The sequence below is a fragment of the Triplophysa dalaica genome, chromosome 19 (genome assembly GCF_015846415.1).
Source record: "Triplophysa dalaica isolate WHDGS20190420 chromosome 19, ASM1584641v1, whole genome shotgun sequence".
Classification (NCBI taxonomy): domain Eukaryota; kingdom Metazoa; phylum Chordata; class Actinopteri; order Cypriniformes; family Nemacheilidae; genus Triplophysa; species Triplophysa dalaica.
This window is the reverse complement of record NC_079560.1, coordinates 20091787-20114091: the sequence shown is the minus strand read 5'-3', so window position 1 is coordinate 20114091 and position 22305 is coordinate 20091787. Positions and strand designations below refer to the sequence as shown.

Genomic DNA, 22305 nt, shown 5'->3' with positions numbered 1-22305 from the left:
GCAGCGGCAGTAAGCAGTGAACAGGTGATAAGAGACATGTGAGTCTGTCACACACCTGCTTCGAACGCTCGCGGATGAGCGCAACAAGTGTTTTATCATCTCAGTTTTTATTTTGTTATTTTAAGTGCTGAAGATGTCTACTTTCTGTGGAGTGTCGGACACTTTTCACCTCGCTTTTTGAATCAGAACGTCATGTGGTTTTAAATGAAGCTCGAGGCTGCAGTTTGGATGTTTTAAAATGGCTTTTGCGAAATTCAACAAGATTCTGCGGCTTACTGCTGACAAGAAGAAGAAAGTGAAGCAGTACGAGCACGTTCATCGCGATGTGAATCCGCACGAGCTGTGGGAGATTATCGGTGAATTGGGCGATGGCGCTTTCGGGAAAGTCTATAAGGTGAGACGCAGATGTTCATGAACCTGTTAAACAGGCTGCAAAACTCTCCTAATCCTCTTTTACTACGGCGAAGAGTTGCCTCGTGAATATTAATGGTGACACAGTGACGTCTTTGGTCACTTTCGAATCATTTGATGTCATTAATATTCATGAGCCACGCCTTCTGCGGAGACCCTCTTCCACCGTCTCTAGACCGACGTCATCGCACCTACTTAATATTCACGAGCTTAACTTTTCTCGTAGTAGGATTTTACATTTTTCTTTTGGCAGCATAACACAAGAGCTCTGCCTGAAAAAAAACTTATTGATAAAGAAAAAGAAAATAGACACTTGTTTTTTGTGTAAAAGATCTAATCACGTCATCACCGCTGATCACGCTTTGACTGTCACAAAGTGAAAATAAGAGATTGTTTTTTATGAGAAGTCACTGTTTATCGAAAATGCACTGGCGACATTGGTCAAATGTTGATGCTGTAAAAGTTTTTATTTATTTTGTGTTAATATAGAGCTGCTTGATTAGGACAAAAATCATAATCATCACGGTTATGTTGGCCAATGTTGAGATCACGATCATTTAACACGATTACTCACTCACTAACTTTTCAAACAACAGAGGAAAAATAAAAATAAATGTTAAGAAACATCACCCCTCAACCACATTAAAGGAAAGGGGTGAGCTGTGGATTTATACCACGAGCAAAAATGGAATGCAGTATAATAATCGTTTACCTCCATCATTTAGTGGAAGGCCCAAATTGACGATGAAATGTTGATTAATTGCACAGCCCATGTGAATATTTGACTATATAAGTCATGTAGTGAGTATATCATGCACTGACGTGTGTAATGGTATGTATGCTTCACTAACACACTCCATTCATTGAGGTGGCATGCAGTGGATGTGGAGTGTGTAGTGTGGAGGAAGATGATGGAATGTGCTGCAGTTTCTGTAGGCGGCGAGAAATGTTGGAGCTGAATTTGTCCTTTTGTCCACAACACAATCTGTGACGGGGTTTAAATACCCTGTGACATTTGAGGTCACTTTAACCCATCTGACCTCTTAGACTGGACTAAAGTACTAGCACAACTCTGAGCAGATGGTCAATGAGATTAGTACATCTGAATCTTATGTGATGTCCAGGTCACTTTAATCCCACTGGACTGTGTTTTGTTTCAGGATGTCAGACAGACTGCTGGACACCCGGCAAATATTGGCTTAAAACAGTTGAAAATGATTGGATAGCATAGCGGGAATTCCCTAGTTTTGTTTAATAGCAATCAGGGCTCTGTTAGCATGAAAACAAGAGATCAGCATTGACAATTATGCTTTTCTCAGTATACACACAGTCTCTAAAACCTTACAGTGAAAAAGTTCCTATGAAATGAAGGTCGGTGAATACGTAAGCGGTGCTTGTTGTGCTGTCGACAGTTTGTGGTTAAATAAGCAGAATTGCGTGAAATTTTGATAAAATGTAATAGTCATGATGATACAGTACATGTCACATCAACCCCTTCATCTTCATTATGATCAAGTAAAGAAACTCGCTCTCATACAAACACAGTTCTGGAAAGTGTAACTAACTTAATGTTGAATCTAAGATTCATCTGACTGATGCACATTTTTGAAAGTTTTTGTGTGTTTTTAAAAAAGAATGATGTACCAAAATAAGTCCAATTGAGACCCTGTTATCTGAATTGAATGTAATAATTATCAGAAGAAATACACAATTAGATTGTTTTGTGCGTGGATAGACTGATGCCAGGCCGTGTGGGGTTGAACTCTTGGAGTTTTGTGCTGTTATTTAATGTTAAGATCTGTTATTTATTGATGAGACACGTGGGTGTAACAGGTCATGTGTTTCCTTTAATCTCTGGTGTTCAGTGCTTTTGGTTTCATGATGATAAGAAGAGCAAGTGAGCGGGCGTCTTCTCTCTGGGTGGAGATGAACCCAACACACAGACACACACACACACACACACACACACAGATCTGAGTTCAGAAACGCACAACACCGTGAGTAAATACAGAACTGAAAGATCCCAGCTCAGGGTTTGAATACAGAACACAGTGTATAATAGTTCATGACTTGACTATTGTTTCAGGTTCATAGTATAGATGGAAGCACACGGTTGCACATTGTATTGTGTTAGAAACCCCACAGTGTGTTGTTACATTTAGACTTCAGCAGGATCCCTTTATTTCGATGTTGTGAAATTGTGTAAATATTTACTACCGTTTTCATAAAGATAAGTAGCAAGAATTACAAAAGGAGGTCCAGAAGCGCACATTACAGATGAACATTAACACACGAGTCTCATTCACTAATATTCATACATGCATTTTAACTTTTAGCCCAGTAAACAAAACATGTAAACACACTTCAGTTTGATGAATTTGACCATTGACCCACATGTGGGAGATGAGAGATGTGTATGTTATGAAGGCGTTGAAAGAAACGTGTGTGATTTTCTTAATATCGTTTAACAGAGACGAGTCTCTCTCACGCACAATCACGCACACAGGAAGTCCTCTTGATGTCAATCTGAGGGTCTGAAGAACATGTTGAATGGTGTTTCTTCAGGTGTGGCTGTGTTCCTGGATGTGTTGAAAGGTCAAAGGTCACTCTCGTGTCACTGCTGTAATCTGCTCATGTGTAAGTGGATTTCCAGCTTTATGTCAGCTCATGAGGAGCGAGGAGATCACGCTGTCAGTCAAATGTCAGCTCAATGTCTTAACTCCCATGTGCTTTCAGCGTGTTGTGGTATGGCGGGTTGCTATGGGTTTACTGGTTTATACTGGCCCAGATCACAAGACCTGACCCGACTCATCCTTCACTGTAGATCTGTGGGGTGAAAGGTGAAATCGGATGATTCACAGCGATTGATTTGTTTCATGAAAACCTGCAGACGATATCGCACAAACAAACGCCTACATATGTCTTTGTTAGCCACATCATCATCTGGTCATGTGTTTCCAGTCACAGCAGTGTTACGCCGGGCTTTATTCCCCCGTGTTTATACGTTTGTTAGTTAGTGTTTGTTAAGTCAAGCATCACTTAAAGTCGTAGTGAACCCCGTTTATTCATCATGCGTCATGTCAAACGTGTATGAGTTTCTTTCTTCAGCACAACACAAAAGAAGATATTTTGAAGAATGTTGAATTGAACCCTATTGATTTTCATTGTATGATTTAAATCAAATCCAGAATAACCTTAAACTCTTATTTGATATGTTGTTTACAGTAGATGTGTGTGATTTATTCTGTTGGGAGATGTTACACATTGTCATAGTCAAGTGTGCATCATAATAACCTGATGTATGATATATAACATCGTTACATCATACAAGCCGTCATCAAAGTGTTGAGTAATGACTGTGTGAAGTTGACTCAATGTGTGTGTGCATCAGTAATGTGAATGATGAAGAAGTGAATGAAGATCTCTGATGATGAGGATTATATACAGCATGCAGCAGAAGTGATTCATACTGAAAGCGCTTATGTCTTTCAGGCTCGGAACAAAGAAACGGGTGTGCTGGCTGCGGCTAAAGTGATCGAAACCAAAAGTGAGGAGGAGCTGGACGACTATGTGGTGGAGATCGACATCTTGGCATCCTGTAACCATCCGTACATCGTCAAACTGCTCGATGCTTTCTTCTACGACAACAAACTATCGGTAAGACACGTGTTTAACACGCTGAGATCCAACAGTTTCATCCACAACAGCACAACCCAAGCGTGACAAATCAATGATATTATCAAAACAGTCATCATTTCAGCAGGCATGAGCAGTTTTCAAACTGACAGTGATCTGCTGTCAATAAACATCATGACTTGAAGCACTTGTTATGATGAAACAAACCCAACAACGTTTATCTTGATTCTACGCTCTTCCTTTTTGTTGGCTCAGATTCTATAGTATTCAACGGGATGTGACATCACATCATCACGGTATTGTGAGACGGATATGAAGCAGCTGTCAGTGTTATGATGTCACAAAGTCAAACAAACCTGCTGGTTTGAGTGAAACAGGAAACTCATGAATAATCATGTGCTGTGTTCTCCACCCAATGTCATTGAAAACCTCAGAGACCCAATATTTCCCAACAACTACAGTATCATCAGAACAGGACAGGACCGGTGTCTGATGAGGTGTGACATGATAGTGAAAGGACAGTTCTTCTCAGGAGATGAGTTTGGACACTGTCATGTGCTTAATATCCCCACACACATTTATATGAACTTGTGTCGTTTCATGTGTAGTGTGCAGTATTTTGGCCTATAGATGACACACTGTGAGAGTGAATGTGTGGAAGATGTGTGTGTGTCTGTGTTGTGTAGTGTCGTCAGTGATGGAAATGACAAAGATTCACTGTCGAGAAAATTTTATATTTTTAAACCACAGATGTTAAAAATGTCTATGTGTATAATGTATATAGAGGCTATTTAATGGAGAAATGATGGAAATCTTCTTTTGATCTGGAACTCTGTCCCCCCCTACCATCCCTGCCTGAACACAAGATTTGTGTGTGTGATTTTAAACATTGCCGTATGTTTTAGATTTGCACGTGTGTGTGTGTTATATATGAGGGTGTGGATGAAGTGTCTGGTTATGCAATCACTTGATGAGAGACTTCCAGTAGAGATAATAATAACTGAACGCTTGTTGTCAGAGACAAACACAAGTGATTGTTCTTCTAAGCTTCAGTGTGTCAGAAGTTATCTGACCGTCTCGACACATTTCAAGAGAAAGACAGGAGGAGTTTGACACAATAGTACAGACTCAGAAGAGTGCAGCAGAAAGCGTTCATTGCTAACACTGGAATATTGGCGTGTCTATTATGATTTGATGTCTGTGCGTGTGTGGTGGTTTTTTATTATTATTATTATAGATTTTTTTTAACATTCATGTTTCCTCCTAATCTTTCATGAAAATCTTGAACATATGTTTCTTCAGTATGTGGACAGTAATCACAGTAATAATCCTCTCATGATGTCTGTGTTGTGTTGGTGGTCAGACTGGTTGTTCAGGTGGATGTTATTCAGAGTATTCCACTCATGTGTGCCAGCTGTAGGTTTGGACTGGTTCCTCTGGTTTGCAGGGGTTTTGTTTTGTGTGTGTGTGTGTGTGTGTGTGTATTGTACAGTATGCCAAGAGTGTCTGGAATGTAAAGGGTTAAACAATCATGAGGTCTCACTAGCCGGGTTTCCATCCAAACGTAATGTGAATCTTTTCAAAATTTGACAAATGCGTTTCCATCTCTCATTATTTGTCTGAACAGTATTTCACAAAAACACCTTAATCCGGTGAAATCTTTTTTTTACGAATTACTGTTTTTCTTTTTTTTTTTTTTTTTTTAGGGATGCACCAAATGATGAGAGAGAAAGAGAGAGAGAGATGGATGTTTTTCCTGAAATAATTTTTGCAGTGCAGCCTATAATAATTCAAAAGTTTTTGTTTTTAGTTTATAATGTTGAATGACACTTTTAATGAAGTGTTTTGTTGTACAGGTACAGAGGACAGTACATGACATGCTTTCAGCAGTCAGTTATAGGCCTAATATAGGCTAGTCAAGAAGCTCTATATTAATCTTGCTTTCCAATTTAAAATTAAGTATTTTTATCATTCAGTTTACGCAATAGTGAAAAATGATCTAAATAAATAGAAGAAATAGGAAAAGCAATGTTTGGTATTTGGCCGAGTGTTTCATTTTTAAACGGCTTTACCAAGAATTTTTATTTTGGTGCATCCCTAGAAACTCATGCAGTCCTTTCACATGAAGGATGTGATTCTGAACGTGTGTAAAGATGATCGTTTCTCAGTGCTCACTCTAGCGTGATTTCATTCATCTAAAAACCTCCTTCAGTGTTGTTGTTCTATGAGCAGAGCAGGTCAAGCAGGTTTAAAAACATGTGAGGATGAGGAAACGCCATCAAGTGTTTTCATGAACCCCGCACGCACGCACACACACACCTACACACATCTTAAAGTAGGTTACATACTCTGATTGACAGCCAGATGATCCTCTTCACACATTCTTGTAGTCCGTGTGTTGAAGCTCTTGTGTAAGGTTGAAGTTCTCTGTCGATGATTCTACAGTGAAGATTGTATCATCATCATCATCACACTTCTTCAGCTCAGCAGTCTGTGATTTCCTCACTCTCACATCCTTCATACACAAACACACAACTCTACTGTTCACTTATCTCAGAGGAAGTCTGAAGCTGGAGAAATGTTTTGAGTTTTATCATGTCATCTCCGAACACCACACTTGAAATGAAACATTTGTTTTTCAGCTCAGAAATATTAAACCTGTGGTTTTCATGTTGTCACCAGGAGTGTGTCGTGTCTCTTTCTCTGTGTTCATGCGTCACGTGTTGTGACCTCACCTCACTCACAGATATATACAGGATCTCTCTGTTACTCTTGAGTATCATTACACCAATCACATGTGTGTCAAATGTCAGAAACTGAAGTGATGTTTGTGTTCACACAGATCATGATTGAGTTTTGTGCTGGAGGGGCGGTGGACGCCACAATGTTAGGTAAGCTGATATGAAACCTTCATGTGTTATTCTCAAGTCTTTGAAACATCACTCAGAGTTCAGATGTGTTTTGTGAGTGTTTGTTGTTTGTGTGTAGAGTTGGATCGTCCTCTTGAGGAAGCTCAGATTCAGGTGGTCTGTAAACAGATGTTGGAGGCTCTTCAGTATCTTCACAGCATGAAGATCATTCACAGAGACCTGAAGGCCGGGAACATTCTCCTCATGTTGGATGGAGACATTAAACTCGGTGTGTGTGTGACACAGTATGACACGTGATGTTTTATATTGTCCTGTAGTGTCACTTAAACCCGTCTGTCCATATACTGTCACAGACACAAACATGAGCTTTATCTTTTCAGTTTTTAAAGATTCTAAATGAAATTTAGTGGTATTTAAGTATCTGGGTATGTTGTGCCAGTTGGGATTGTGTTATTGATGAAGGACAGATGTCTGAGTGTAAAGAAGTGACTCCTCTGATGCTGTCGTGTTCATGTGGAGGTTTTACATCTGATCTGATAACTGAACTGAAAGTCTGATGTCTTGTGCTTGAAAAGATCTCTTATTCATTCTGTTCAACTCTCTCACAACCTCATCACACACACACACACACACACAAATACACACACAAATACACATACAGGTACAGGAAGACTCGGGCTTTAAAGTGTATGGAGTGCAGATTGTGACAGATGTTATTTCATTCCTCTCACTGGATAAAATTGTGTGTGTTTGTGTGTCATTGAGTGTCAGTTAATGGAGCTTGAGAATGTCAGGTGACACAAGAACTGTGTGAGAAACACCAGCTCAACAAACATGTCTGAGATAATTATATTCAAGAGCACTGATCAGATGTTTATTTTCAGGTAACTTATGACAGAAACATGATAAATATTTATTTAAATGAAATGTTCTTCAGCAGGTAAGCCTATTGTTTCTAAAAGCACTTGACATGTTATAAAGTACTTGTCATATTGTCACCTGTGTTCATCAATGTGTTTATCAATGGGTTTTCCTCCCTGTTATGTGTCTGTTTGGATTCAAATGTGTGTGTGTGAACGTGAATGTTTAACTGCTGTGACACACAGAACCACACATGCTACAATCTTTATCGAAACATCGTCTAACACTGTGATGTGCTGTATTGTTGGTAAAAAAACATCTACGCATCTAACATCTGATCATGTGCTTTTTTATTACAGCTGATTTTGGCGTTTCTGCAAAAAACACAAAAACTCTCCAGAGACGAGACTCTTTCATTGGGACTCCATACTGGTGCGTGCTGTTTAATTCATTCATACACTATATCAGCAGAATATCTTCTGTGTGTGTGATGTTTGTGATCATCTGTTGTGTGATGGTGTGTGTGTGTGTTCAGGATGGCTCCTGAGGTTGTGATGTGTGAGACGATGAAGGACGCTCCTTACGACTATAAAGCAGACATCTGGTCTCTGGGCATCACACTGATCGAGCTGGCTCAGATCGAGCCGCCCCACCACGAGCTCAACCCCATGAGAGTTCTGCTCAAAATTGCCAAGGCTGAGCCGCCCTCCCTGGATCAGCCCAGCAAGTGGTAAGACGCAGAGACCCACTGGAGTCTCTCAGAGATCTCATCATTTCACAATCTGACTCCGTCACTTAGATATACATGAACTCTTGTTGGGTAAATGTAGAAGGGTTTTTCTGTGTTTTAGGTCAATGAAATTTAAGGATTTCCTGAAAACAGCTTTGGATAAAAACCCTGAGACAAGGCCGACGGCTGCTCAGCTTCTTGAAGTAAGAGATTTCACACACACACACTTTCATTCCTCGTCTGCTGTATTCAGCACTATGTGTACAGGGCACGCCCTCAGAAACCCCGAGAGTCTCATCACAGCCCCCACTACTTCCTCTTTTTCAAGACTTCAAACATTTTCCTTCTTGCTCTTGGATATCTCGCCGTGATCTAGTTGACCACAGAGCTTACCTCAGAAAGAGCAGACCAGGCAAAGACTCAAACTAATTCATACAGGCTCTGCAAGTACATCAAACAACATGTTGACTGATGATGTTTTTAGAGAATGACAGATAATCATTAAGATAAAAGTCGGACTGTGATCTGACTGATATGAGACATTCCAACTAGAAACAAAACCCACAAACCTCAGTGCTGAACTCATCATGACAAGTGTGTGTGGTGTTTCAATCTACAGGAAGTCCAGAGAGTTTGTGTGCGTGTGTGTGTCCTACATGACATCTGCTGAATATGAAGTAACTTTACCTCTTCATGTCTCTGTCTGATAACACTCGCTCTCACACACTCACGCACATTTGTATTATAAAAGGGAAAATGCTCATGGATTTTTTTGGCTGTGGTGATTGTGTAGTGAAAGTGTGATGTTGTGACAGCATCACAGTTGATATTGCCAGATTCATTCATGTGCTCCTGACATTGAAGTAAAGTTTTGTCCACACACTAAACAGTGGCGTTAGTTTGCAAGGCTTAAAGCTGGAGTAAGCAAAGGAGAGAATAAACAACAACACATTTTTTAAGACAGTTTTGATTATTCAAATAAATGCAAAACAGGTGTGTTTTGAGCCGTTTTTTCAAGTTGTGAAGGACACTGCAGTTCAGATGGAGGATGGCAGTTCATTTCACCACAGAGGAACCCAATGAGTAAAGGTTTTTTGCAAGCACTTTGGTGCCTCGCTGTGATGGGAAAACCAGGTGTCGCTCATTTTCATACCAAATATGACAGGAGGGGATGTAGACCTGGAGCAGTGAGTTATTGTAAATGAGCAAATTTGGCGTTACTGTTCTGAAGGCCAGTGTCAGAGATTTAAACTTGATGCGGGCATCAACTGGCACCCAGTGAAGTGAAATCGGGAGGGGTGTTACATGGGTTCTTTTAGGCTGATTGACAACTAGATGTGCAGCTGCATTCTGGATCATTTGCAAGGGCTTGACTGCATTTGTTGGAAGGCCGGCCAGTAGAGAATTGCAGTAGTCCAGTCTTGATATGCATGCTCCGACAGGAACGGCCTGATTTTCCTGATGTTGTGGAACACATACAGGCCAGTTCTAGTGGTTGCTGCGATGTGTTCCTCACCGACTTGGTGGGTGTTATTGTTGAGGATCTGAGCTGAATGGTAAGATGATGTTTCAATTGATGGGTGAGCTAGTATAACCGGGAGTTCTGTCATGGAGAGGTTGAGTTGTGGGTGATGCTCTTTCATCCAAGAAGAGATGTCCAGAATGTAGGCAGACGCAAAGGCAGAGATGGTGGGGTCATCTTGTTGAAAAGAGAAATAGAGCTGCGTGTCATCTGCATTTAACTGGATGGGTTAAATGCAGAGGTCACATTTCGGGTAAATCTGACAAATAGTTTACTTTTTCAATTCACTTTCACTTTATAAAAATGGTATGAGAACCTATGTGCCTTAATTATTGGACCCAGGGAGGTGGTATATTTAGAAAAGAGGAGAGGAGCAAGAATCGATCCCTGAGGAACTTGGAACTTGTCCGCTGGTGACATCTGGATGTCTCACCTCTCCAGGATACCTTAAAGCAGGGGTGTCCAATGTCGGTCCTGGAGGGCTACAGTCCTGCAGAGTTTAGCTCCAACTTGGCTCAACACACCTGTTTGGAAGATTCTAGTCTGCTTTTTGAGACATTGATTAGCTGTCCAGGTGTGTTTGATTAGGGTTGAAGCTAAACTTTGCAGGACACAGGCCCTGGGACTGGGACTGGGACTTTGGACACCCCTGCCATAAAGGATCTGCCTGTGAGATAAGAGTCAAACCATCAGAGTGCAGTTCCAGAGATGCCCAGTTTGGAGAGAGTGGTCAAAAGCTGCTGAGAGATCGAGCAGAATAAGGACAGATGACAAGGATTTAACCCTAAACCTCCGTAGGTTTTCGACGACAGTCAGGAGAGTGGTCTCCGTAGAATGTCTTCTCTTGAAGCTGGATTGCTGAATGTCCAGAAGGTCGTCCTGTGAGAGATAGGCAGAGAGTTGTGCAAATGAAAAGCAGTAGTGAGATTGGTCTGTAGTTGTTGACCACAGAGGGGTCGAGTGTTGGTTTCTTGAGTAAAGGTGTTACCAGGGCTTGTTTCAATTAGGGGGGGACAGTGCCAGTGGTAATGGAGGTGTTTATAATGTGTGCTAGTTGAGGCAGTAGAGATGGATAGAGCCTGTAGGAGGTGAGAAGGGATCGGGTTGAAGGGGACAGGTAGTAGGCTGGGTGGAAAGGAGAATTAGGGGAGAGAAATAAGGAAGTTGGGGATAGCAAGGGGTAAGAGAAAGATCAGGGATGCGTTGAGCAGAGAATTGTCTGCGGATCATCTCCACTTTATCAGTTGGCAAAGTCATCAGCAGTCAGCGTGGTATTGGCGGGAGGTGGAGGGGGACAGCGAACAGAGGAGAAGGTTGAGAAAAGTTGACACGGGTTAGATGCAGTTTGAATATTTTTAAAGTACTTGGTTTTGGCAGAAAAATATCAGTAGCGAGGAATTTAAAAAGATGTTGATGCTTGGAGAGATCAGCAGGTTGTCTAGTCTTCCGCTCAGCATCCCTTAGCTTGGTCCGATGGTGGCGTCGAGTCTCAGAAAGCCAGGGCCAAACTCGTGCAGGCCTAGAGGTAAGACTGCGGACACTGTCAAGACAGAAGGTTAAGGTTGTACAGAGACTATCAGTAGCTTCCTCAGCATTGAGAGATGAGTAAAGGGTTGTGGTGGGTATGGCACCATGGACGAAAAGCAGGAGAGGGAACTAAGATTACGACCAAAAGAAACCGGGTTAGTGGGAGAGGTGAGATTACAGGGAGTGTTACAATGAACTTTATAAAGAAATGGCCAGAGACATACAGGAGAGAAACTAGAAGTGTTTTAGAACAAGGGTTGGCTGTTGTCCTCCTCTGTTGGTGGGAGGGGTATCAGCCCTGTAACGGTCAAATGAGGAGAAGAGACCAAAGAAGTCGGCTGCTTGTGGTTGGTATAGGTGGCTGTCTTCAGGGATAGAGGACAGCAGCGTGTCAAGCTCTTCTCAGAAGTTCCGAGTTGACCTGCATGGTATTTAAATGATGAGTTGCTGCAAGGAAAAGACAGAGGAGTGAATTTCCAGGTCTTGGAAACATGCAAACCCGTTCCCCCTCCCACAGTTCATATCATACCTTCAGTCTTATATGTTTATGACTTTTTCATTGGCTGTGATAACACACGAGTACACAACAGAAGCTCTGTGTTGCACATCAGCGTCTGCGGCTCACTTCTTACTTTCTCATTACATTGATGATGATATGCATTATTTTAAGTGCCAAATTAATTATTAAGATGTGATTATCTATTGATGATTGACAGACATCAACAGCAAAGCTACACTGTAAAAAAATCCCGTAAAAATACAGAAGTACTGGCAGAAAATGATCAGAACATTTTCCTTTATTTTACGGACATTTCCATTGATGCTCAAATGTAATTTAATGCCGTGCAAAATGTTTAATTCCGTTAAAACAACTGCAGAAAAATGTGTGAAATTCTTTCATATTAATACAGTATATTGTGCCCTATTTTAGGGATTTTATTTTAGCGTGTAACAATGGGACTCCAGTGAGCAGACACATACTGTCCACAACTGAGTGGAGAATATCAAAGTATTGCTAGAGAACTGAAGGAGAGAGTGTTTAGAGTTTCTGTAGCATGTGCATGAATATCATGATGCGTGACCACAACAACATCAGACTCATGTGATGTCACACTCCTCATCATCATCATTAAGGTTCTCTTAGAGTAAAGGTAAATGTCTAAAACAACATGGTGCTGCTGGGATTATTCTTATAAAATCAGAGGATCATGTGTGAATATATGACATGAAGTTTTGGTCTCAACCGAACTTGTGTATTAGCAATAAATAAGTTTATAATGTGTAGGGAAGTGTTGTTGCATATAATTTGCGCGGATTCATTTCCATTTACTGATGTGTTATGTTTGTACGTTTCAAAGCTGGTGAAAGTGTGTCAGTCTGTTGAACTAATGCACACGTGGGGTCTGATGGGAATAATGATTCTTTAAAAAGCTCATCATCACATTGGTTGACTTTGTTCTGGCGGCACGGCTGTAATGAAGTTGCGTGACGGTCATGATGTTGTGTTAGCAGTGAGAGTCATCGAGCTGTAGTGGATGTCTCGCTCCACAGCTGCTTCATGTGTGTCTGTCAGCCAAATAATACATGAGCCCAGCGCTTCTCTCCATCACACAGCTGCTCTCTCTCAACACAGCACTTTTATTCTGTAACCTCACACAAACACAGATGAGCTCTTGACCCGCAGCATTCACCTTCATTTCAGCTGAAATCATTTCATTATGTGTAAAAAACACACTCATCATAATTTGATCACAGAAACTGAAGCTTGACTAGTCCCCTTTCAGGCAGTGAGGAGAAAGATGTAATGGGTGTAGAGGACTAAAATGGGGTTGGTCTGTTGAATGATGTCCATGAGATTGAACTCTACAGGGTGTTTATTTGAAAGGGTTTTGTTCACTGAGGTTTGATCCGTGTTCAGAACTGAAGATGTATTGGGTCAGTTGGGTGAGTTGCTCTCAGGTTTTGAGGGATGCAGATGACGTCTGATCTCACTGGAGCTGATGATTTGTGTTGTGTAATCATGTGTGTGTTGTGTGTTCAGCATCCCTTCGTGAGCTCTGTGAACACCAACCGTCCTCTGAGAGAGCTGGTGGCTGAAGCTAAAGCCGAGGTGAGAGAGGAGATCGAGAATGAGAATGAAGAAGGAGAAGATGATGATGCGGCGGATCTCTCGACTGTACGGTTTGACTCTCTCGCTCATCTCGAACTTGACTGTGTGATGATGATGATGATGATGATGAACACACTGGTCCATAGAAAACATCCAGTGACAGTCATACAGTATTTCACATTTAGTCGTGTTTTATCAAATGGAAAATAACAATTAGGGCAGATTTAAAACAGTAAAGCAAAAATCTGCCAATGGGGTGAGTCAGGTACTTACTCAATTCAAGTGTATTTTTCTCACCCCACTAGCAGATCTTTGTGCTTTGTTTAGAAAAAAAACTTTCATAAAACAAGACTAAACACTGATTCAACACTAGCATGCTGTATACAAGTTTAACACTAGTCCCAGACTTAAATCAACCTTGAGTCTTAACTGAAAGTATCTTAAGACGTGTCATTGCCATTGTTTGTCACACCAGTAATGTTTTTATCTCAGGAGTTTGAATAAAAGCCACTTCACATAGTCAGGTTCAACTAAGCCATAGTGCTAGATTAAGCCAAGCTTTGTGTGGAAACAGGGCCTATGTGTACTGTCATAATGTAGCATTTTATTCTGGTGGAAGGAAACTGCAATGTGACCCATACAACACAATGTGATTGTGATCTCACTTCCTGTGACTGTAAGTGCTCATGCGTCTCCACCCACATCTATTCTAGCTTTTCCTTCTATTACAGAGAGAATGACACGGCACAATGGTGAGAGTGCTTCTTAAAATAACACAAGTCTCATGTCACTTAATGCAGCACACAACCTCTCTGATATGAACTGAGTTTTCTGGGTCATTTATCACCTCTGTCAAAACTATAATCATGAGGTGCATGATGGGATTCTTGCTTTTTCAAGCATGTACGTACGCTGGACACGGTTTCATTCTGTGATGTCAAACATCTCTGTGTGTTTTTAGGCTCCGTGTAAAGACCCATCTGAAATCAGTTTAGAGGGGGACCGTTCACATGACCTCACTGAAGCCGAGGACGAGCCCAAGACCCCCGTGTCCAGCGAAACCCTGGTGAAAGAGCCAGAGGACGACGTGAGCGAGGAAGATCAGGACACACCCGAGAGCGAGGCGTCAGGGAAGACCTCCAGCTCTGACTCCGGCATTGAGGATGGAAAAATGACGCCCACCTCTGAAGAAGAGCCCAAGCGTCCCGAGAGCTGTGACCCTTCACCTCTCAGAACAGTCGAACCGTCGGGTTCAGAGTGTTCGTCAGAAAGCACAGAGCAACCGCCGGTGACATCACTGAAATCTCCAGACGTCATGAAGCCCGCTCGAGCCCTGGAGCCCACCCGTCACGCTTCCGCCGCCAGCGACAGGTCGTCTTCTGTCAGGAATGATGTGGCGGCATTGATTCTGGACCTGTCTGGTGACATGTCGGTCAACAAGGAAGGCGGCAGCCTCACTGTACGGGTACGTCTGTGTGTGTGTGTGTGTGTGTGTGTGTGCGTCTGCTTAAACCGACATCACATCCTCATCTCCACCTCACATGTAGTTCACCTCACTCACACTCTATGTTTGGAATCTAACGGGTATAAATTCAAATGATGTGAATTGTAGAAAAGTGTGGGATTGTTAGAAAATCGGCCAGTGAAGCTCCACCGCTAAAGTGAAGTGTGTGTGAAAGGCCATCGCCTGCTGAGGAATTGAAGTGTTGAGCTGTTGTAGTTGTGATGGACGTCAGGTGCAGTAGTGTCTACAGCTCTCTGAACTGTGTGTGTACTTGTGTGTAAGCTCAGATCACACACAGCACATGTGTCCTTCACACCGATGTCCATCCCACAATGCACTGTGCTGAGCTCAGAGAACTGTAGATTGATGTAGATGTAGTCTCCATTGCTTTACATGAGCAGTGTTCTTTGTTCAGACACAGATCAGATCAGTTTCAGAAGAGATGTTCCCTTAGAGGACAGCTGTCTATGTAGTGAAGCATCTGAGTGTCTCACACGTCACCTGTGCTTAACATCGACTGACGCCCCATCCCGTGACTGTACCTCTTACTCTTAACAACATTATAATAAAACTACATTAATAAACCCTCGACTAGTGTCCGAATGACTCCAGTGATGTCAAGAGATGAAGAAGAACAGATGTGCTCTGACACATTACAGCAGTTTTTAGCTGAAGAGGAAAGCTTCTAATAAGGATTTATTATTGGTAATAGGAGTTATTTATGACATTTGTTGACTGAGCGGGCGTCAGCTCCACAGAAGAACAGAGCTCTGTTTGTGAAGGAGTGAGAGGAGAGCTACACTGATCTCATCCTGAAATAGTGTGTGTGTATGTGTGTGTGCGCATCCGTGTGCCTCCAAAAATCCCCTCAGACCATGTGAAGTTGCACAGGTAAATGAATGCACACGTCTGCATGTGTTCAGAATGACTGTCTTTCCACACTCATCTTATAATGAATAATCTGTATGATGTTCAGTGTCTGCTACCACACTCTAGTTGTGTATATTTCGCTAGAATTGTGTCAACAGAAGATGGAAACACTGATGTTTTTGGCATCATTTACAAGAAGTTACTATTAGAACTAAGTATGAAAGGTGTTTCCTCGCTGTACTCTTGACTTGTCTTGCGCAGACAGAGAATCATTCATGTTCACTCTGTCAGCTTTTCCACAGTTGTCTGTCAAAGGCTCTTTTGTTTGTCGGTCATTCACTGTTTTGTGTTGTGTTCATTGTGTTGTGCATCAGAGACTCATGTGTGATGTGTCCCAGCAGCACTTTCACCGTGTCCAGCCTGTGCTTCTGTAAGAGATGAGCGACTGTTTCTCTAGTTCACTGATGGGTCAGAGATGGTGAGAATGATTTCCTCGGCGTGTACTGACAGCTGTAGGAGTGAACGCATACAAGCGTGTTGTCTGTTTAGTGTTGTGGTTTTAGCGAGGATGTGGAAATGTTTACTCAGCTGAGTCAAGCGGAGACAGGTCTCAACACGAAGGTGTTATATGACACGCAGAGTTCAGTGATGTTCATGCTGAGACGAGACGAGGGTTCTGAAAGACATTCCTCATGTCACTCATGCTGTACAGTATGTCACTCATGAACTCCTCAGGTCATAATGACGCTTGTGAGAAATCTGACACTGTGCATGTTTGTGTGAGGAGAAGTTCACTGTCACGTCTCTTGAGAAATACGGCTGGCACTTCCTGTTAGACAATCAATCTCACCACTTCCTGTACATGACCCCCGCCCCCCCTCTCTCTCTCACAGCACAGTTTACACCCATCCCACCCTGTGTGTTTCTGCTTCTTTTATCATCTGTCTCTTTTCTCATCAGGACTACAAGAAGACGCTGAAACGCACTCGTAAATTCTTGTTTGATGGTGTTGAGGTGAGCATCACCACATCTAAAGTCATCAGTGATGATGAGAAGAAGGACGAGGAGATGAGATTTCTCAGGCAAGTCTCTCAGTGGAGATCTAGACTTCGGGTGCTTCATGTGTGAAGTGTTTCAGACTTGAGCGGTGTTGTGAAAGAGCTTCTGTTCCGTCACACAGAGAAAAACAAACCCTTCTGCCATCTAGTGGTGTGACGTCAGCCTTACACGTGTGTGTGTGTGTGTGTGTGTGTGTGGGGATGTGTGGGTGGGGGGGACTTTACACAAATCAACACACCTCCATGTCCACATTTCACCCCAAAATCAGTTTTGCACTAGTAATCCAAGCGTAATGTTGAATGATCTTATTTGATAAGACTCAAACACATTTCACCTGTCATACATCAGACGCTGTTTCTGATGATTCTTATTACTGGAATACATGAAAACAGATATTGTATAGTAAGAGTGTCTGTCTGGGCAATGAGGTTTAATATGACACATGATAATGTCATCAATATAGAGCTAGTAAATCAGTCCTAGTATAGATCTTCAGATCTTGGGAAACATTCATTGTGAAACTGAGTTTGTGGGTTAATCCTCTGGTTTGTGTCATGAATGAATGAATGAATGTGGGGTGTGAACCGCCTCTGTCACATCACTTCTGCATTCCACACATTCTTAACAGCTCAAAACACTTTAATCGCTCTAAGGCTGAGATACACTACATGACACTGAACAGATTTGAAGTGTATAGAATCCTATCATGTCAGGATCAAAAGACTGAAGATCAAGCAGAAGTCATGTAGTGAAGTGTGTTTGTGAGGAAAATGTGACTTAAACCTCAGATGATGTGTACGCAGGCGTCAGGAGCTGCGAGAGCTGCGTCTGCTGCAGAAAGAACAACAGCGAGCTCAAGCGCTGCTCAACCTAAAGCTGAAAGATCAGCGAGATCAGATGCAGAGAAGATTTGACCAGGAGATGAACGTGAGTCTCATGTACACCCTATGACATAGACAACTTCAATCTATGACATAGGTGACAAGGCTGTTAGATGTTATAAAATACACTGAAACCCACTGCTTCACACGGCTAATTTAATGACTTGTACGACATCACAGCACAGTTTTCCATTCCCTCTCACGGTCCTCTGCACTCCGCACTGAAGTCCAACACACTCGCTGATATTAAAAGGGTGTTTATGTGCTAAACCTCTTTTGTGTCATTCAGCTGAAATAAATCCAGAAGTCAGTTTACTGTAGGAGTTGTGCTGTATGTGTCACAGGTCAAGAAGAAGTTTTATGACACCGAGGTGGAGAATCTGGAGAAACAGCAGAAACAGAGCATTGAGAAGATGGAGATAGATCACACTGTACGAGTGCGTGATGAAGGCAAGCGCATCCGACTGGAGCAGGAGAGAGCTTACAACAAATTCCTCGACCAGATGAAACACAAGAAGAAAGAGGTGATCACATTAGACTGAAACTCAAGCGAAAATCAGGCCCGTCTGGAAAACAAAAACAGAACGGAAGCTTTGAAATGAATTGTGTGACAGCTGTGGGATTTTGCGGTTACAAGTAGATTTTTGTTAGCGGTGCAGAAATGCATTTAGATTCGCTTTGTGCTTTCTCAGGTGAAACAAGAGCTGGAGAAACTGCCCCGGACTCAAAGAAAAGACAGTAAGAAGATCAAAATGAACAATTTCCTCCAGATGAAACAAACAGAGGTGTGTACGGCATCATCATCCTGTTTGTGTGTGTGAACGGTAACGGACGCGGATTCGGTTTTTTCATTTCTGACTCTCTGTGAACAGGAGGAGACGTTCCTGGCGGATCAGAAAGAATATCTCGACTCGACTCTAAAGAGAATCATTGCTGAAAATAAACAAGAGATCTTAGAGACGGAGCGCTCGTGTCTCAACAAGAAACAGCATCTGATCAGAGGTACACAAGTCTCTTATGTCATTATCTTACAATAGATAATCTTTTATTTGATATACAGTATGCATATTTTAGAATCTTTTAGACAGTTTTTTTATTATATTTGTATTGTCATTGGTGTTTGTGTTGGAAGCTTCTAGTACAGACATTCAACACAAAGAAAATTCCTTGAATGTGCATGCTCACTCGACAATAAAGCTCTTCTGATTCTGATGAGGATCTAGTTTCTATATCTATTCTAAATTGACATTTGTCATAAGTGTGAAGCTGAATTGATGTAAAATTCAAAACTATTCAAGAGACGTCACATTATCATTTAGTCATTTAGCAGACGCTTTAATCCAAAGTCACTTACAGATGAGGTAAACAATGGAAGCAATTGGAACAACATAAGACAACAAAAAGCATAAGTGCAATAAAACTGCTCACAAAGACTACTACAGTATACAGAGCAAAGTTAGTTGTTTTATATATAGAAAGAGTAGAAAAGAGATAGAAGTCAGATCTGATCGGTCAGGTGCAGACGGAAAAGTGCTGTTTGCTGAAACTGTGCAGTTGTGTGAACTCTAGAATGTTTGTCTGTGTGTCAGATCAAGAAGCCACCATCTGGGATCTTGAGGAGAAGTGTCTTCATGAGCGACACCAGCTCCTCAAACAGCAGCTGAAGGATCAGTACTTTCTTCAGAGACATCAGCTCCTCAAGAAACACGAGAAGGTCTGAGGCTTTATTTATTATTCTCTCTATTGTATGACATTCAAACTGTGAGATGACGACCAACGTTGTGGCATCTTGAAAGAAAAGTCCTTTCTGTTTTACTGCGAGTGATGACATGTTGACCGTTCCATAATGATGGATGTGTGAAAACGTCTAGAGCTCTTGAATGAGGTGTCGCTTCAACCAAATTCTACATATTTTAAAACAATTAAAAACCAAGATATTTATTTTTATTTGTCCATTCTTATAATGAATAAACACTTGTCCAGTTAATATCAAGCTCTGAAATATTGTATGGTAGACATTTTTAGTTTTTGTGAGCAGGGAGGAGGTCTTGAAGTCAAAAGGTTGAGAAGACCTTATATGTTGGGTTGTGATGTCTCTGCCACTGTGTTTTAGGAGCAGGAACAGATGCACTGTTATAACCAGCGTATGATCGAGCTCCTGAAGGCCAGACAACAGCAGGAGAAGAGCCGACTGCCCAAGATCCAGCGTGGCGAGGGAAAAACACGCATGGCCATGTTCAAGAAGAGCCTGAGGATCAACTCCAGCGGCAGTTCAGCAGAAGACCGCGAGAAGATCAAAGAGGTGGAAACTCCTGCACATCCATAACTCAATTCACATTTATTTCTCTTTATGTACCAAGCAGTAGAGATAAATAATAGTAAAGAAAAACAAGAGCTCATGAAGTACTATGGATCTGTCTGCAGAATGTTGTTGTGTTCATTGATCAGTTGTTCTTCTCATCCGTCTTTCTTCAGTTCTCCAGGCTGGAGGAGAAACGTCAGAAGGCTGAGCGCCTGCACCAGCAGCAGAAACATGACAATCAGATGAGAGAGATGATTGGCCAGTGCGACGGGAACGTCAGAGAACTGCAGCAGCTGCAGGTGAGAGGAGGGGGCGTGTCCTGCTGGGTGGAGGTGGGAGTTTTCTTTTTTACAGGTGTGATGATCTGATGTGTGTGTCTGTGTGTGTGTGTGCAGAATGAGAAGTGTCACCTGCTGATCGAGAATGAGACGCAGCGGCTGAAGTCTCTGGACGAAAAGCACAACCATCAGATGAAGGACTGGAGAGATCAGCTGAAGAGCCGCAAGAAGGTCTAAATGATCCATGACATCACACTTTTGTCTCTAATGTTGCTCAAGTGTTTTTCCAGTTATTTGCAGTAAATAATAGCACACTTTGCTCCATTCAGTATGACGTCTCGTATCTTCTCACAGGTTCTGGAGGATGAACTGAACCAGAAGAAAAGAGAACAAGAGCTTTTCTTCAGGATGAGTGAGGAACCAGAGGCTCAGATCCTCGGCTCACCAACCAAACTCACCAAGTTCCTTCCGTACCCTGATTCCTCCAGCACATGAACCACTGCGTCCGCCCGCCCACTCTCTCACATCCCAACCTGTGAGAAACTAAAGGTTTGATAGCTGTTAGAAACTCTCTTCCTTCATGAGGCTTTAATGCAGTTTAAAGCATTAAGGAAATCCGCTCATGTTGTGAATCTACTGACACATCCCTCACATAAGGTTCATCCATGTTGAGTTGCACATTTAAACATCTCATCATTTATCATCATCATTTATTTCACTAACTTCAATTCTGACATTTGACTCATTCGTTTATAAAGGGTAAGTTGAGGCATTAGAGTTCATTTATGCTTCACTTGAGATCCAAGAGTCTTCTTGCCTTAGTTCACGTTACTGTTCTTCAAAATGTATGTTTGGAGTCAAATTTGCATTGCCAAATATATTGTACAAACCCATATTCGTATATATATATATTTTTAAGGAAGATATTTTTTCTTTAATCATTTAATATCACTTTACTTTTGTAACAAAATGTAATGACCAATTTCAACCTTGTACAAATGTTTAAATGCTCAAAACCGATTTTACATTTTAGTTTTATGTTATTTTCTATAAGATTGCAGTTTTGGTTTTAATTGGTACATGAAGTTATTTTACTTTCTTTCAAATGATTTTACACACACAGCAACTATTTTGCCAGTTTTATTCTGCGATGTTGAATCACAATGTGAGTTGTAGTCATATACTGTAAGCGCAGCGGCACGCGATCACACCTGCACACATGCCAAAGTACAAGACTCGAGAGACGTTTATTTACGTTTTTAATTGAATTACCATGTTTTAACTTTTTTTTTATAATTTTGTATTTTCAAAGCACTGTCACCTAACCAAAGTGCAATATGATGTGTTCCCCCTTGAAACATTGTGTTCAGGTTTTACCCGTTGTGTTATTTTATGAACCGTATCCATTCTTCAACAGTTGAAAGATTTCCACATGAAGCGTTTTCTGAGTGTTTGGTACGAGAAACTTTCTTTAGTTCCCTTCAAATGTCTTTGTATGAATGTTGATTTTTGTCTTCAGTTTCCATCATTCCATTGAGTCTTGTAACATGGTGTAACCAAAGGTTTAGTATGAATGTATCTCCATGTTGTTCTATAAAAGTGTATTTAATAAATAAGATGTTTATTAATCATCTCGAGTCTTCGGTTTGAATCTGTAGCTCTAGATTGTTGTCTGGGTCTTGTTGGACAATCACTGGAGGCCCTTTTTATTTGTCAGTTACAGGAGGAGGATTAATACGTGCGT

At 41.5% G+C, this 22305-nt stretch overlaps 1 protein-coding gene across 1 annotated transcript; it reads left to right on the top strand.

Annotated features, from left to right (window-relative positions):
• Positions 1–22192, top strand: stk10 (serine/threonine kinase 10). Its single transcript, XM_056731507.1, has 19 exons — positions 1–394; positions 3904–4068; positions 6890–6938; positions 7036–7185; positions 8138–8210; positions 8314–8508; positions 8630–8711; positions 13599–13733; positions 14629–15132; positions 17002–17123; positions 17904–18027; positions 18326–18505; positions 18674–18766; positions 18854–18983; positions 19571–19695; positions 20095–20283; positions 20457–20582; positions 20679–20792; positions 20916–22192. Exons 1-19 carry the CDS (start codon positions 239–241, stop codon positions 21054–21056), a joined length of 2853 nt encoding a protein of 950 aa, XP_056587485.1. The 5' UTR covers positions 1–238; the 3' UTR covers positions 21057–22192.
• The last annotated feature ends 113 nt before the right edge of the window (positions 22193–22305 follow it).